This window comes from Larimichthys crocea, chromosome XXII (assembly GCF_000972845.2).
Source record: "Larimichthys crocea isolate SSNF chromosome XXII, L_crocea_2.0, whole genome shotgun sequence".
Lineage (NCBI taxonomy): Eukaryota > Metazoa > Chordata > Actinopteri > Sciaenidae > Larimichthys > Larimichthys crocea.
In genome coordinates, this window is record NC_040032.1 from 21,979,100 (window position 1) to 21,996,847 (window position 17,748).

General features: G+C 40.3%; 1 protein-coding gene, 1 long non-coding RNA gene and 1 other non-coding gene across 4 annotated transcripts in view; 1 reads left to right on the plus strand and 2 right to left on the minus strand.

Moving 5' to 3' along the window:
- The window catches only part of st6gal1 (ST6 beta-galactosamide alpha-2,6-sialyltranferase 1), a 41,201-nt gene that overhangs the window by 16,411 nt on the left and 7,042 nt on the right, over positions 1-17,748 (minus strand). The window contains exons 3-9 of one of the 2 annotated variants that reach the window (XM_027273481.1): positions 13,842-14,048; positions 13,329-13,697; positions 12,974-13,238; positions 10,817-10,914; positions 9,982-10,083; positions 9,418-9,592; positions 8,880-9,191 (exon numbers count right to left, since the gene is read on the minus strand). In XM_027273481.1, coding sequence (XP_027129282.1) covers positions 8,920-9,191; positions 9,418-9,592; positions 9,982-10,083; positions 10,817-10,914; positions 12,974-13,238; positions 13,329-13,697; positions 13,842-14,048 — 1,488 coding nt within the window. In that variant the 3' untranslated portion in view covers positions 8,880-8,919. Of the gene's footprint in view, positions 1-8,514; positions 9,192-9,417; positions 9,593-9,981; positions 10,084-10,816; positions 10,915-12,973; positions 13,239-13,328; positions 13,698-13,841; positions 14,049-17,748 lie in introns of those variants that run through there. The other variant, XM_010734441.3, reaches the window with a different exon arrangement.
- On the plus strand, positions 175-2,084 carry LOC104921803 (uncharacterized). Its single transcript, XR_797079.3, has 3 exons — positions 175-282; positions 886-1,020; positions 1,248-2,084. It is a non-coding gene; the product is annotated as an uncharacterized LOC104921803 (long non-coding RNA).
- trnad-guc (transfer RNA aspartic acid (anticodon GUC)) lies at positions 2,862-2,933 on the minus strand. The gene has a single exon. It is a non-coding gene; the product is annotated as a tRNA-Asp (tRNA).

The window sequence follows — 17,748 nt, forward strand, 5'->3', positions numbered from 1 at the left end:
ATTACAAAAGCATAGTTGTGTGTTTACAAAATTTCTCTCTTTTCATCAAATGTTAGCTATATTTTCAATTGTACTTTGCACCAGCAGAGCTGATTTAAATGGGGGCTGACATCGAGAGAGTGAGGGTTAGTAAGAGGGGGTGAGAGAGAGAGAGAGAGAGAGAGAGAGAGAGAGAGAGAGAGAGGAGAGTGAGGTCAGACTGAGAGAGTGGCAGTAAAGCAGTCAGCCCTGAGAGGAGGAAGAAGAGAGAAGAAAGACATGAGGACCTCACACTGAACTCTGGTATTATCTGAATCTACAGCTGTGGAACAATGTATTTATATTTATTTTATATATATTGAATGTGAGCACATATAGTAGCTTGGTTGGACCAGTATTACCTAAGCAATTAATCAAGATATAATGGTGTAATCAACGGTAATGAATAAAATTAGGTGATAGCTATCCTGTTTTTGTTTCTCTTTAAGTAGCTTCGGGTTCGGAAAAATCGTCTACAAGTAGAAGGAAAATATTATATGTATGCTTTTTGTATCAGACTTTGTTTTTTATGGCTACACCTTTCCATCAAATGGGAATATTCTGATGTCTTGTGCATTTTATGCTGACACATTTCAGGCTGATATATTTGGTATCTCTAGCAATTTATTTTATTTACTTTATTTCACTAAAATGCAAAGTATGTTTTAAAGCATGTAAGCCATGCTTAAAAACTAGTTGCTGTGTTCATTTGTAAAGAATATCTGATACAGTAGAAATAGTTTTCCGCATCAAATCTTTGTCAGAAAAGGTATTATTGTGTGTGATTATTGTGGGAGTGCAGGCAGCCACACTACTTTTTCTTCTTCTTTTTCTTTTATAATTTCTCTTTTTCATGTTTTTCTGCAGCCAGGAGCCCCGAGTTTCCATCTTCTAGCTGCCACATCATGAACTTCCTCAGCCAGGACTCTGTGGCTGCTGTCAGGGTCTAAAAGGTTTTTGCTGTCACCCATATTTCAACAACACCAGCCTCAGCAGCCACAGGTTAGTTCAACTTATAATGCCTGTGATGGACTTTATAATGGCCTCTCATGGGGATCTCTATCTCCCTCTAGTGGAGATATGATCAAAACACAGTTAATTTCTCAGCAGTAGCCACCTTAAATCAGCAAGAAAACAATGAATTATCACCAGCACCCCATGTTGGGAAGTAATGTATCCAATCTTATCTAATGTCATGTGATCTAAAACTTTAAAAATGTGATTTACAGGTGCTTTAGTACCTCAAACCAGGTGCTGAAGCAGAGGTGGACACAGGGGGATGCAGGGCAGCATTAAAGCAGACCGTGTTCTTCCTGGCCTGGGTAGGATGTCGGCCATGACGGAGCCTCTCCACTCAGACCCCCTGGAGAAGCTAAATAGCCAGGCGGATTCTTTCCTCACGGCAGCCCGGCTTCACCGCAGAGGATGGACAGCGGAGGGGAAAAAGACAAGGTGGCAATTTTCTGATCTTGACTGCTCAGTGCGTCAACCCCCTCTGTCCAGGTCAGATGGAAATCAGGGTCCAGAATGTGCTGAGATCTGCCCAAAGGATCCCAGGAGCAGGCAGGTTCCTGTTGTGAACAACAGAGAGGACAGAAAGATGTGCTCTGAAAAACAGGGAGATGAAGCAAAACAGACAAGTGAAGGTGGATTCTCAGCTAGTGGACAAGCAGAAAGACAGACAACCATTATTTGTGTCTGGGCTTCTCGCTGTCGCACCTCATGCAGACAGTCCAAAAGGTTCAAGGCCCCAATACTACCAGTCATTGCTGAGATCTAGGCCAGCTAGCGTTTGCTCCAGAAAGGACAATGAATGAAAGGCAAGGTACATGTAAAACATTTTCGATACACTAAGAGCACTAGAATCTATCTAGACTTTAATCAAACCTTGAGATTTAAAGACTTTGATGGCATGAATGTTGTTTTAATGATGTGATTAAATGGACAGTGTATGTATGATAATGATGTGTTGATGCCAAGTTTGTTCATTAAATGCACATTTGTACAAATGTAACAATATGTAATTGTTCTGTTCTGTAAATGTAATAATGAATGTTTGCGTTACAGTCCTGGCTTCTTTATGAATGACTTGGGTTACTACAGCTGAGGATTGAGTAACCTAAACTAAGATATGCAATGATTAGTTGACAGAAAAATAATCAGCAACTATCTTAATAATGGATTAATATATCTTGGGGTCACGGTAACCATTGCCAGGTTGCTATGGGCAACTGGCAATCAATTGCCATCAGTGGCGATCACTTTTTAGGACATATAAATTAAGGACAGGAAAAAGCAAAACATTGTTATATACATTATAGGGCAATAAAGACATTATTTCTACTTCATCATCATTTAATGAGAGATGTACAGTGACTCACAGACATTTTAGTCATCATACATAGATGCAGTAGGTTTCCAACTGCAATAATGGACGACTTTATATCATTATAGTAATAATAAAAAAAGAATAGATCATTATGAATATTTAAACTCAAACGAATACACAGTGACATCTAGTGGCTTTAATCATACATGACAGTTGAGCGTCAATAATAGAGCAATCAGTTAACTTTAGCTGTCAGGCAGAGAACGCTAAATAAAACTACACTTGCACTCTCTCTCTGCAAACTTTTCATGTGGTAAAAGATAAACGTTAAATAAAATAACGCCCTATGACCATCTTACCTGTTCGGAGAGTTACACAGAGGAATAATATGTAATGAAATGTCAGGAACGAGCTGAATAAAACCCAGGCGATTATTATCAGATAAAATAAGTGAGAAGCCTGTGAGTTTTATTTAACACAGACATAAAATAACAATAAAGTGAAAAGTTTGATCCTCCCCGTCGGGGAATCGAACCCCGGTCTTCCGCGTGACAGGCGGAGATACTGTCCACTATACTAACGAGGATAGATACAGAGAGTACTAAATAGTCACATGATCACTTCCAATCCAATCAAGTAATGGGGAAAAAAGTTTAAAATTAAAAAAAATAATAATGGTGAACGTGAGGGTGCAGATCATTGAGAAATTAATCAGTGGACAAAGACACACAGCTCTTGGCATTTAATAACCAACAGTAATTATGCCACTTTTTCAGTCATAAACACATATATGCTAATAACCCAGTATATAAATAGGTTAATAAGATGAAATAATAGTTGAATAAAGTAAATATAAAAGTTATATAAGTTGTCTCTTGTCCAAGGGGTCCTGGGCTGAAAAAGGTTGAACACTCCGGATGTAATGTATTTCACTGTGTTCTTTGGTTGTATTGGGCATTTTAACCTTCCTTAGATTAATCGTACAGAATAATTTCCAGTCTTTTTGTTGTCACTTCTTTATTGACCGATAACCTCGGTTTCAAAGTTTTAAATACATGAATTTTCTTCATCCCAACATCCAGAGAGATGTTTTATTCTAGACTGTCACTAGCTCCTGCTCACACAGACAGAATGGCCGACGTGACACCTGAAACATAAAGTCATTAACCAAACGTTGTGTAAACAGTTCACAGCTTTTGTAACACAACGAAGAATCTTCAAAATACAACATTAATAATTCAATAAATAACAATTGATCGAACAGGAGCAGATGCAAGCAGACTTGAACATTTACAGCACTAGTTTTGGAATCTGATGCATGCAGGGTTAAAAATGTACTGTTATGAAATCAAAGCAGCGTGATGAGCCCTATAGTTTAGGGCCATGAATGTTAATGTGAAATGTAATATTCAGGCAGTGGAATGTTAAATCAGTGTGTCCAAAACTCTTTTGGATTGTAAACTATTAAAATAAACCTACTTGTGACTCTTCCTATGTCACTGGTGGAATTGGACAAAACATTAATCGGTGAAACCAAAGATATTTCCTTTTTAGTTGGAGTTTCACAGGCCTGGAGTACTGTACGTAGAAGTAAAAATATCCAGTATTTTACCAGGAAACAAGACTAAAGAGTCCATAAAATGACATGCATGATGCTACCATGCTCATGCTAACTGTGCTATCGTCCAAATGTGTCAAAACTTTAATCCAATTTCGAGTAATTTCATAAAAGAAAATGTCAAGGAAAGTTTGTTTCCATAAACCATCTTCATGTGAGTTTTAGGAGTTGATGCTAATTCTCCAGGCCGAAAACCAGAAGAAAAGGGCGCACTTTTCTAATATAATACTTCAGAATACGTTGACGGAAACATAGCTGAGTAATTTCAGAAAATGTGCTAAATGCACAAGACTTTGAATATATTTTCTTCCAAATGTGGATGAAATGTGTCATAACCTTACCCACATTTCAAGTAATTTCGTAAAAAAAAGTGTCAATAAATGTTTGTTTCAATCCACTATTGTTATGTTCATGAGATAAGATGCCAATTCTCTGGTCCAAGAACCTGAAGTAGAGGAAAAACCTGAAAAATTTGCCTTGATGATGGAGCCTAAATCAAACTCATCATTCGTCATCATTAGGGTTCCATCACATCAATGATGCTACCATGTTCACGTGAATCCTGTTTTTATCCAAATATGTCAAAACTTGAACCGAATTTCGAGTCATTTTGTAAAAGAAAACTTCAAGGAATGTTTGTTTCCATCCACAAAAGTGAGTATTAGGAGTCGGTTCACGAGAAAAGGCGCTAAAAACAACACAAGAAAACTGTGTATTTGGCATTTACACTTTAGCTCTTGATGTTTTATGAAAGTTAATTTGCTGGGAATTCATACCCTGAAAAACAGAATGAAATGAAATAGTTACAAAAGGCAGTTTCCAAGACAGGTGAAAGTTTGTTTTTCTTTGTCAAGAGTCCAGTAACAGGCAAAAAAAGAGAAAAGGCCAATACATAATAAATACAATCAAGCAGACGAAACTACAGTTGACAGCTGAACAACCCTCTTAGAAACCAAGAGGATGAAGGCAAAGCAGAGGAAAAAGTGCATCTGTAAGCTAAAACAAAACGTCAAATGGTTTCACACAAAGGTACACTGGGACAGGAGTGCAACTGCATAGGAAATGCAATGACATCAATTATTCAAGTGTTCTACTCCTGAATAAACAATAAAGTCCTGGTAAAAAAACATGAGTTTGAAATGATTAGAAAAACAATAGTGGAGCCATTTTGTTTCATAGCTTGAGCTCCGATTCATTCAGCTTCAGACTGAAGGTGAAACTCCACGTGTCGATACGTCTTTTGTCATACAACCAACATCAAACCAATGAGGTTTCTTGTCGATGAAAAATCTAGTCTTTTAGACACACAAAGAAGCATCACACTTAGACCATCTAATCCAGGCTCATTGTCTTCGTTTGCATGCAAATGACCCAGCTCACACGTGATGACGCCCATAACAATATGCACGTTTTACATCAATGATCACGTTGAGTGAAAAAATAAAGGGATAAAAGCTGAATTCATGCCATGCGGATAATTTCTTTGTTTATAAGAGATGTAGCGTGTTCTTGCTTCCCTCTGTTGCTACACTACTTTGGAGAAAAATGATACACATGCGTTGGTAATAATCCATATTAATAATAATAAAAGTTATAATACCCAGGAGGCTGAACTTTACAGTGATAATACTGAAAAATACAATAACAACTGAGATGTGTGAGCAGTTTTAGTTCATGAGCAGCAGGATGTCGGTGGTGATTTCTGTGGCGTTATTAAAACTACACACATTAGAAGAATGGCCAGCATAAACCTCTTTTTGAGGTAGAAATGATTAAAATGCATAATTGGTTCATGTCACATTAACCTTTCATGTTTACTCTCATGTCTGTACCTTAAATAAAGCCAGCAGGTGGATTAGCTTAGTTGAGCATGAAGAATAACCTAAGCTAAAACTTGTTATGTTTTCCTAGAGATATAACGAGTGAGTTTTAGGAGTGAGGTGTCTTCCTTTGGAGGTGTTTTGGAGGTGGCGTGTCCAAATGGGAGGAGACCTGAAGCAGACCCAGAACACACTGGAGGGACTACATAGGGACCATCTAGCATCACACTGCAGCCACAAGTATGTTGCAGTTAAATTGTTGCTCTGATTAAAAGAATCGGAGAGAAATAAAACTAGAAATCACACCAATGTTCGTCCTCCTGGGTATTACCATTATAATATATATGTATGTATATATATGTATATATATACATATATACACACTATATAAGAGTTATAAAAAAGATTATTGGGTCGTTACAGGGTTGACAATGTGTGTACAAAATATTTGTTAGTTCGATTAACTTTTTACTGGATTGTTGTTGGAGGAGTCAAGTCACCCGCAGGCAGTATTTTCTTCAGTAGATCCAGGTGTGTGTGCACGTATGTGTGTGTGACATTCATCAGCTCTCTGACCACTTTAATCTGTTCTTAAAGAAGCAGTCCGACATTTCAGTGAAGTCCTCTGTCTCTCTTTTGTTCTCCAGAGTCAGATGAAGACGTGGAGGTCAGCTTCATCCCCTGTGGATCCAGTACAGAGCGTGTCCACACAAAAAGGCGAACAACGAGGGGAGAATACACCTTCAGACAAAGCTCTTTGATTCACAAGAGCTAGCTAATTACTAATCCAACAGTTACTATCTCCTTCTTTATGTTGTAATAGTTTCAGTTTCTCGGTTGATTTGTGTTTGCTCTCAGACTACGTCCACAATAACTCGTCTAATCTTTAAGATGCTGCTTTTAAGTCGATAAACTACAGAACTCTGTTCGCTGGTTAAACGCCCATCCAGTCTGCTCATGCTCTCTGTGATCCTCTACACTGTGTATGCTACATGTTACCCAGGTGATTATTACTGACATGAGCTTCGGTGCTGCAGTAGTGACTAAAACTCCTTAAAAATGTCCTGTGTGTCAGATTCAGGGTGCTCTATTTACAGAATATAATATGCATAATTATGTTTTAATTAGTGTACAATCACCTGAAAGTATGAATTGTTATGTTTTTGTTAACTCAGAACGAGCCTTTTATTTGTAGAGGCTACAGGTCCTCTTCCATGTCCTCGTCTACAGAGGCGAGGAGGAATGCAATCAGCAACACATAAGACTTTTTAAGACTACAATATCTTTTGAGGAAACTAAATTATTTAAAGACTTTTCAAGTCACCCGATCACAGGAGGTAAACGTCTCGTCTCACACAGTCTGAGAACAAACACGATCACATTTGGAGGAGACTGCAGACTTCAAGTCAAGACATCCTGCTGCTTGACAAAGTGCTTTTCAGGCCCTGAAAATAGGGCCGTAAAAAAAAGAAAAAATCTAAATCACAGGAAACATGTCGGAAATCAAAGCAAAGCATCTGAACATTCTGTCTCTTTCACAGACAGACTGATTGTAGGTCTTTATGAACACTCATTTCAAACTGAGCTGAGTCAGATTGGTCCTCAGTGTGATCCAACGTTAGGGAAGCAGTATCGGCAGTGAAAAACTCTCACACCATCAAACAAAGAAAAAACAAACAAAAACAAACTGACTCCACAGCTCCGTTCAGTTCAGTCGAGAAACTCAAGCTCGCGGAGCTTGGTGTGAAACAGCTGCCATCCAAGGAGAGGAGTGTCCTGTTTCAAAGTAAAAGTCAAAGATGGAAGCGTAAGAGTGAGAGCAGCGCCTCACAGTGGAATGACTGATATGTTACAGTATATACATTTCAAAGTAAAGGCCCTTTCTGTACAGGTCTGTGAGGTGGATTGTGATTAATGAAGTCCATTTGGACAATATTCACTTGTTCAGTGGGTCAGTTTAAGAGTTTGGCCTGGTTAAACACTCAGATTAAAGGGCCATACCGTTGATTTTTTTTTTACATGTTTCAGCAAAACAAAAACACAAATTGTGTTCACTTCACATTACTGATGTTTCCAAGGCATACCATGTCTGAGGCAGCCTGAATGAAGCCTGGTTGCTCAAACAAGCTGCTCTGTAACTGCATCCACCTGTTAATTATTCATAACTTTAAGCCTTAATATAATTTAAACAGGTGAGTTATATAAAAAAAATCACCCTCAGCACAGTTGTCATGAATGGGCAAATTAGCTATAGAGACCAAAACTGTTTTTTATACCAGGCTGTAAACACGTTTATTTCTGCTGTTAAGTTGAACATTTTAAAATGGGGGCTTATGGAGACTGACTCACTTCTGGAGCCAGCCTCAAGTGGCCGTTTGAGGAACTGTAGTTTTTGACACTTGCCGCTCATCCTCAACAAATGCAACATTTGCTCCAGTTTGTTTGATTAAAAAGTACAGGGAGCAGCTGTTTTAGGAAATTATTTTTTTGTAAATTAAATTATATTTTGTATTGATTTCAGCCTAAATATATAGAATAACACTTAAAATGTAATGTAATCAAACTACTGAACTGAATGCAAGCTTTCGCCAAAAGGACCAAAATGAACTGAAAACCTTATTGTATAGCAAAATATTATTTTCTATGAATGCTTAATTGTTTAGTCTTTAGGATTACTCATTATTCCTTTATATATTTATAAATATGCAGGTTATTTGTTTTTTTTTTTTATATGAAAAGCTGGTTGAAGTTCAGCTATTCCATAAATTATCTACCGTGTGCAGGAGCTGGTCTGAAATCTGATGGTATGCTTTGGAAACTTTGCTAAAACCTTCAAAAAACAGTGGTATGACTCTTTAAGGGTTGACATTCAGGCTAGTTCAGGGAATGTCCTCATAAGGGTATGTATGTATGAACTGCAGGCACATCTATAAGAGTGTGTGTGTGTGTGAGTGTGTGCTCCAGTGTATACAATAGTAACATGTTATATTTATAGTGAGTGGTACAGCGTTACTTTTGGTTCGGCAGTGAGTGTGAAGTGTTCATGCGTCTGTCCTCATCGTTACGTGTCTTCATGCAGGGTTCAGCTTCGCATTGTGTGTGTGTGTGTGTGTGTGTTTCTGTGTATTTCCCAGTCAGTGGTTGGGTACACCTCCAGCTGCCTGGGAGCAGTTCATCTTACTGAACCCAGGCAGCGTGATGCGTCCGTGGGTATAGATGTCACGGTCGGAGCCCTGGTTCATCCGCTTGACCAGGTTCTTCTCGTACAGCAGAGGGTGGTAGGCACCGAGCGTGCAGGCGGCGTCGAAGAAACGCTGGTAGTAATGGCAGAGCTCCGTCTTCCTGCGCGACGGCAGGAACTCGTAGACGTGGACCACCTCGCACAGTGACATCATCAGGACGGTGCCTGGATGGGGATAAAAAAATGCAATTATATTTTTACTAAACTCTACTATAGTTCTTTACTGAGCTCTACTGTGTTTGTTTAATAAACTCTACTGTGTTTTTGCTTTCTTTTCTTTACCAACTCTGCAGTTTTTTTTTTAACTCACTAATTTAAAGTGAGTGGTTCTCAGAAGATGTGTTATAAATAGAAATTATAAATAGGAAGTGAAGACTGAAGTTTTGCATACCGAGCAGGCCGGAAGAGGGTGGGTTCTTCTGGATGGGCTCAGCCATGTTGTCTTGTATTCGTTGCCAGACCTGCCACTCAAAGCGAGGATGCAGGATGTAGAAAGGCTGCATAGGATGAAGCCTCCTGTACCTCTGGTACTGGGTGAAGATGGGGTAGTCTGTCCTGTTGTACCACTGTAGGAGGGGGCACATAGTACTATTAAGGCTTCTGTTAAAAACATTGAACAGTACTGTATTACTACACACAATGTCTTGGGCATAGAGCCAAAGACATTGTGTGTACTGTAAACCACAGACCACTTCCACAGGATGTTATTGTGTCTGGTATCAAAAATGAAACAAAACGCCCACAAATGCAGTGACAGTTGTACATTTAATGGGACACTACTAACAGCTAATTCAGCTTACTTTTCCTGGTGCCAACTTGCCAAAATATAAAAAAACAGGGCTCAAGATGCTTTTTTTTTTTCAAAAAAAGGGGCAGGGAGCAGGGTTTATCAGTGACGTTCAGCCATAGATATAAAAGGTGCGACCCTTTAGCTACAGTATGATGTAAACGTCACCTGACTGAGGTCAGCAGAGAAGGGGGCGGGGTCCCAGGCCACCAGAGCACCTGAGCTGTACAGAGAACTGGACAGGAAACGATGGTCATCAGACGCCATCACCTATGAGACAGATACACATTTATTTAATCTATACATCCAGATCTATATCACAAAAGCTATAAGAGCTACTTAAGCCAGGTAACTCTATTTGGTAAAGTATTGTATATATAGACCAGTGGACAACATTGTTTAGATTGGGTTTCGTAATATTGTTAAATTTGGTACTACAATATGCTAAGAAGTCAGCTGAGTCATGGAACGACAGTTTGTGGCCGTATAATCATGTGAAGGACACTATCAAGTCGGTAATGGATCTAGTTGAGAGATGTGGGAATAATTTTAAACACTTTAGGTTAGTATGCATTCCTTCAAGTTTACCGTCCACACTGCGTCGTGATTGCTTTTGGTTTTCAGTATTACGTTTATGGTCAAAATAAGATACACTCTGCAGACTATGTGGCCTCGGTTCTTGGAACTTGTGGTAAAATTATATAGTGATGCTAACTCATCTCATTACATAAATCCTTAATAAATTAATCTTTAATAAACTCCTGCTGAACTGTTTGTAAGTTTTAAAGCAGACTGTGCAGACAAAAATAAGACAACACGGCATCATCACCAAACGGTTACTATAGCAACTATCAGCATGCTTTCAGGCGTGTTGATGAAGTTCCTGAAGCTGAAACATTTATCTCGTTTGTCTCCCTCTTGGACTTCATGTGAATTAGTGTTGGGCTCTCGATGGAGCGCTGTGTTGTCAGCTGTTGGTGTCGGATTTGGTGAGTGGGTTCACCTGCGAGTTGATGAGGCGGATTGTGGTTTTAGAACCGACGTCCTTCTCGTAGCCGGTGGTGGGCGCTGCGTTGAAGCGCAGCACAGCATCATGGGTGTCTGTGAATTAGATATGAAGTGAAACTTCAACTGTGAAAGAGTTACTGATGCAAAACAGTCTCTGTTTCTATGTTTGTAGAACTTCTGTTGGTGAAAACAGGAAATGCTGTTCTTGTTTGCAGTCGCCACAAACACATGTGCTACAGACGAATTCAGAATTTTACTTGCAACAATGTTTTGCAGCATCGCCTTCACTTTTTGTTTAACCATTACTTAACAACGAATGGTCCCACTGAGGATAAAAACCTCTTTATCAAGCGAGTCCTCGCCAAGACAGGCAGCAGCACAAACTAAGAACAATTCAATTAAAACAGTTTATATGAATTACAAGACATAGCAATCTAGAGAAAAAGTAAAAGTGTGGTACAATCCATAAATTCAATAACATCAGTTAAAGCAAGGACACCCAAATGATTCAGTCTCCAGGTCTTTTAAAATGGATTTAAAAGCATTCAAAGAAATCTTTTAAAAACGTTTATCTCAAGGAGCAGGTGCTAAAGGCAAGTTAATCCTGTCCACACTGAGAAATATAAGAACATAACGATCGTCTTTTAAATGAACATAACATACAAACATACATAACATAGTATAACCAACCTACGGGTGGTTGAACTAGGCCAGTGGTCTATTGTATTATAAAGTAACATGAACTTTGTTTTGTCAGAGACAAGGTTCCCTGTATGACATTAAAAACATGCTGCAAGTGGTAAACAGCTTTAGCAAGAGTTGACACACTGCAATAAATAACGGCATCATCGGCATACAAAAATCAGCATTTTTCACGTGTTGACCAATGACAGTATAGAGAATGGACAGAGTCTGAGTTAAGTCACCCAGAAGCTTCTGAAGCGCCGGTTTGAAGCCGAAAATATGTGCAGATGTGCCTTGTTAGATGTACTTCTTCAATTGTTGACGGTATTTTAGTTCATTATCAGGAAATAAAAGGTTTATGTAAATTCAGAGAAATATTTTCTCACTTCCCTGTTTTATACATTGGCAGATGCATGTGGGTGTACAAAAACAAACACGTTATCGTAGTATTTCATCATTAAAGTCTATCTTATTCATCTTAGTTTGACTGTTGAATTAAACCGCTTATCAACAGTCAGGAAAGATGCAGCTGCAGCACATGAGATCATGGAAATCATTACTCAGACCAATCCAAACACACAGGCTGCGTTTCTTCTGAAATAAGGAAGGCCTGCCAGCCCAAAATGATCTTCCTTAAATGCTGAAAATAAAGTTCCACTGTTGTCATAGTCTCTTTGAATTACGAGTTCACGTGACTGTAGTGCCACTAAAGAAGAGAAAAAGTTGTAATGGGGATGGAAGACTGGTAAACGATAAAAAGTTATTGATGATCCGTCATCCTGCACTCGGGGGTGTATTCTGCTCCTATGAAACACTTCTATGAGTCTTTGAGTGATTCAGAGCACAACAATCAATATCTCTATTTCACTGATTTTTGGTGAAACTGGATGGAGAAATATTTGCTGGTTTTCCCTCTGATATCTTCCGTCTCTCTTTCTAGCTGATGGCTGGCTAATTAGCTGCTGCTAACTGAATCTGTTGTTGGCAAGGAACAAAACTGGGCTGAACAGCCGGACTGGTACAAGCACATCCTCTGAGACCAACAGGGAATAACGTTACACTACCGATGTAATTTATGAACTCTCCTGATCCGGCAGATCGGATGTGCCAGGGCAAGTTATTCCAGAGCCTAGGGGCTGCCGCCACAAAGGCTCGGTCACCTTTGGTTTTTAGTTTTATTTTAGGGGCGACCAGTAGCAGCTGACTAGAGGATCTCAGTGCTCGGTCAGCCATGTAGCTAAATGAAGTGACTCAGCCCCAGGATGCTAGCAGCCAAATCACCTCTGTAAGCTACTGTATCCCTGGATCACTGAAAAACGAACTGCCAACAATAACAACAACTGCAGCATTACACTCAACACCTCCAAAACAATTGTTCTACCCACGCTCAACATCCCAGACCTCAACATCAAAGCAATGACTGGTCAGACAAACCAAACCATGACTTTAAACTCAGCCTCTATCTCACCTATCTCTCTGCCCAGTCCAGAGTAGCGCAGCGACCCTGCGGACGACACTACAGCGCAGCTCTTGTAAGGCCCGAGGTCGGAGGTCAGCTGCTTCGGTGGCAGCTGGGCGGCCCAGGGCAGCAACGAAAAGGGCTGGAGGTCAGCGGTCAAAGTCGTCACCTCTACCGTGTCCTTTATTTGGCAGAGGAGCTTGGGACCACTCAGTTTGGGCCTGCTGGACACGCCGCCAGGGCCAGAGAACTCCACTCCGTACTTATTCATCGCCTGGCGAGAAGGCAAGATTAGCAAACAATTCGTTCTGAACACGATCTAGTAGTTATAATACTGTATTTTACCAAGGTTGAATCTTCTTACCTGATAATTCTGCACCACCTTCCTCAGTCTGTTTCCCAGCATGCTACTGGACATCTCGTCATCCCACACTTCACCCAAAAGGCCATGAGGCCCGAAGAACTCGGCATCACTGCCTCGGCCACTCAGCTCCCCCTTCCGGCGACCTCCAAACAGGGTCTCCAGGGCACGAGTGAAGGGGCGCGGCAGCATCCGAGACAAAAACCCAGAAGGCTCCCGCTCTCTTGGCTTCCGCTTTGGCGTCGAGTCCACAGCTTCATGGGTGTGGTTTGGAGAGGATAGGACAGGGATTGGACGGTGAGGGTCACCTGGGACGACACCCGGGAGCTTCTGAGGGTCGATGTACATGGGCTTGGCCCCGCCTCGCAGCACCTGTGGCAGTCAGAGGGATGACAATATCAAGTCCTGTCGGTTAAACATCCAGAAACTGTTTTCACCAAGAGTCTCAGAGAAGGAAATCACATCGAGATGCATCGTAAAATCTTCAGGTTACATCAGCTACTATCGGCTACCAACCTTGATGACGGAGTGTGCACGAGGCTGAGCCCGGGTTCGTGCCCGGACCCCGAAGATGGCGTCGGTGACGGGTACGCTGTTTTCAGCGCAGAGGGCGTAGAGCAGAGCCATGGAGATGCAGAAGAAGGCCATGCAGAGCACTCCACGGCGAGCCCGACGTCTCAGACGCCACAGTAGGCTGACTCTGTCCATCGCGGCTCCGGGAATCTGCGGAGGACACACACATTCAGTCTACCGTCCAGAAAGGTGTAAAATTTCACTACTTCACAAAAGTGAATATTATATATGCATGTTTTTGTTTTAGACTACTAAACTATTGAATATCTTTGAGTTTTTAAGTTTAATTATAATATATTTATACAAAACTATGGTGGGCATCACTATTCTCTAATACTCTATAGAACAAACAATTATTTAATAAATATCACATCACTTGACTCTGTAGTTCTCTCTTGTGCCCCAAACTGGCCAACAAAATCAGTCACAGCAGGTTTAAATATGCATTTATTAATTTTACTTGTAGTTACTGTGAGTGTACATTAATTCTCGACTGACGTAGTGTTTGTTAGGAGCTCTCATCTGCATGAACAAGTGGGTCAGCAGGATCTCCTTTCCTCTTATAAAAGACTACATGAGACAGAAGCACTGAATCTCCTTTTCTTAGCACACATTGGCTGACATTTACACATGTAAAGTAAAATAACAAGATTAAGGGCTATACACCAAATGATTTTGCAAGAACCAACCAAGTTAAACATGACAGTGGTGTGTCTTGGATGAGTTACAATAACAGCAAACTCTAAAATATGCAGTTTTATCTTGAGATAGGACATTCATTAGGCACTGAACTATGGATATTTCACCTAGGGCTACAGTCAGTATTTGGTTTGACCACCATTTGCCTCCTGCAAACACAGAATTGGTGAATAGGTTGGTGAACTGCAGCCTGTGGCTGTTGGTCCACTCTTCTTCAGTGGCTGAAGGCTAAAGAACAACTAAAAGTGGAGAGGTTTAACCTACAGAAAAAACAAGCTGACATTTTAAACAAATTCAGCAGATCTGATGGAAAGAGATATGTTAATGTTTAGAAACTGCAACTGAAAAAACAGAGTTGCCTCTGGGTTTAAACTGTACAGGAACAGCCAAGAGGTCTTGATCAGAGTCTTTAACAGCTCTGATATATATATGTATGATATATATACAAGAACATTAACTTGATTCAAAGAAGGGTTCTGTACTGACCACTCTCTCTTTGAATCAAGTTAAAAATGCCATCATTGCCCCGAACGTTGGGTGAAATCAGGGGGAAAGAGAAAAGAGAAGGAGGAGGAGGAGGAGGAGAAAGACATCATCAGTTAAAAATGCCATCATTGCCCCGAGCGATGGGTGAAATCCGGGAGAAAGAGAAAAGAGGAGGAGGAGGATGAGGGGGAGTAGAAAGATGACAGGCCAGATGGAAAAAAGAGGAGGGAAGGCATGAAGATAATGAGGAAAAAGAGAGTCCATTACAGGAGTCAGTGGTCGCCTTTTACCCCTCAATGCTTTAACAACTATCAGCCATATTTAATGGATGTAAACGAGGCTGGTTAACAGTGTGGTTTTAGCACATCTGAGGATATAATAATGACCAGTAACGTGAAGGAGGAGAAGAATAAGTAAATCAGTGGTGATGACTTTATTATGTAAAGTCTGTTTGAGAGTAAACCTCATGTGGACATTAAAATCAGGGCGTGTAAGGCGAGAGGTGGTACGAGTAGGTGCACCTGTGCTGGTTTTGAAAAAAACAACACAAAGCTATTATAGTTTGAGGCTGATTCGGCCGCTTATCAGCAGTCAGGAAAGATGCAGCTGCAGCACATGAAATCATAAAACTCATTACTCAGTCTAATCCGAATGCAGAGACAGTGTTTCCTGAAATAAGGAAGGCCTGCCAGACCAAAATTATGTTCCTTAAATGCCAAAAATAATGCCAAAAATCAGTTCTTGCATAAATCATTGTGTTTGTTGGTGCATGTGTGCGGTAAAACTCTTAGATGTGAGTTCCACTGCTGTCATAGTCTCTTTAAATTACTGCAGAGCACGAGTTCACGTGACCGTGGCGTCGGCACTTAATAAGAGAAATAGTTCTAACAACCTAATCTGAAAAGATTTTCCTCCAAAACTCTGAAGCCAAGGAAGGAAACGACATCAGCTTAAAGTCCCCATGAAGTGTTTTTATCACATATATCTATGCTTCATGTCACCTATACTCAAGTATCTGACCCAACCCAATTTTTTCTGAAGTATTTCATGTATTCATTTGTCATTTGAAATAAAACAATAAAATGTTTAAACTTTATTCACTGATTTTGGTGAAACTGGATCATATTTTATACACAATATATTTGCTGGTGAAAATCATCACATCCAATTAATCACATCCTCTGAGACCACTGTCATTTATCTCGGTCAGCCGTGCAACTAACCAAACTGACTCCAGGATACCAGGAGCCAAACCACCTCAGTATCCAGTATCCTTTCTAGACTGGCAACTGCTGGCAGGCTGAGGTTCTTTTTGTTGTCCATTTTAAGAGGAAACATGTAAAAATGAGGAAGCAAACTTTACACAGATGAGTTAAAAGGAAATTCACCCTCAGTACAGTTGTCATGGAAGGGGAGATTAGCTATCAAAAAGAGATCAAAACTGTTTTTTGTACCAGACTGTAAACATGTTTATTTCTGCTGTTTAGTTGGACATTTTAACATAGGTGCTTATGGAGACTGAGTCATGTTTGGAGCCAGCCTCAAATGGCCGTTTGAGGAACTTCAGTTTTTGGCTTCGTTTCACAGTCCTGGAAGTTGCTGCCATTGCTTAATATACACCCCTCACCGAGAAGCTGTGGCTGTTTGGATGGAGATGTTGGCCACATTTTCTGCAATAAAACTTCCTAAACCACAAAGAGTTTCAGTTAAAAACACAACAGGAAGTCCCATTCTACATGGTTAGGTTTGGGTAAAAACCATGTGTATTAACATCAGATGTTAATTTTGGGATATTGCCTACACAGCAAATCTCTTGATTTCTCACTTCGGAAGTTGTACAGGAACTTCCACCACAAACTGAACATGACCAGAGTACAAGGCTGATTCAAAATCAATATAGATCTGTTCTTAAATGTGTGTAAATATAGACACATCTTAACATCTGATTGGGGTACACAGTGCTCAGAAACTGCCTGCATGGAGAGAACTTGGCGGCCTGCATGAAGATTTCAATAAATGGGCCTCCTGTGCCAAATTTTCCATTACATGATGCCAAGGTGATTTTTTTCTCCAGGCCATGGAGGATAAAGTGGAGCAATGAATCAGGACTGTTTAAAAATAAGTTATGTGAAGTATTACAGATTATTTTTATGCAATCCTCTACTTGTGATCACTCTGCTTTAAGTCTTTGAACGCAGATATAAACTGCTGCAACATGTTAACATAAGCTCCTCATCTAAGGGTTTTTGTGGTGTACCATCAGGGCTGAAACCAATTCTAGGGCTGGCTTATTTTTAGTCTTAGTGCAACTTGCTTTCCCCACGAGATATAGATAAATATGTATAGACACATTCTCTTTACTAGGGCTGTGAAGCTCATTCACTGTCAATGTCTCTCGACTAGTGCTCGCGCCCTCTCTCTGACCATCAAACACAGAACCAAAGGAAACTTCTTTGTGTTACTGTTTTGCAGCGGAAGTTAAGCACTCACAGAAGCTTGTGCATGAAATAAACAAAGCCAGAACACAATAGGTAGTGTCAGAGTTTAGTGCATGAATCCACCTGGATAGCCTCAGTTTCAGAGACCATTCAGGCTGACTGTGGAGAGTTGACTGCTGTGATGGTATGGTTGGTGGCTACAGCGTGATGTTGGGCTGAGTCTTTCC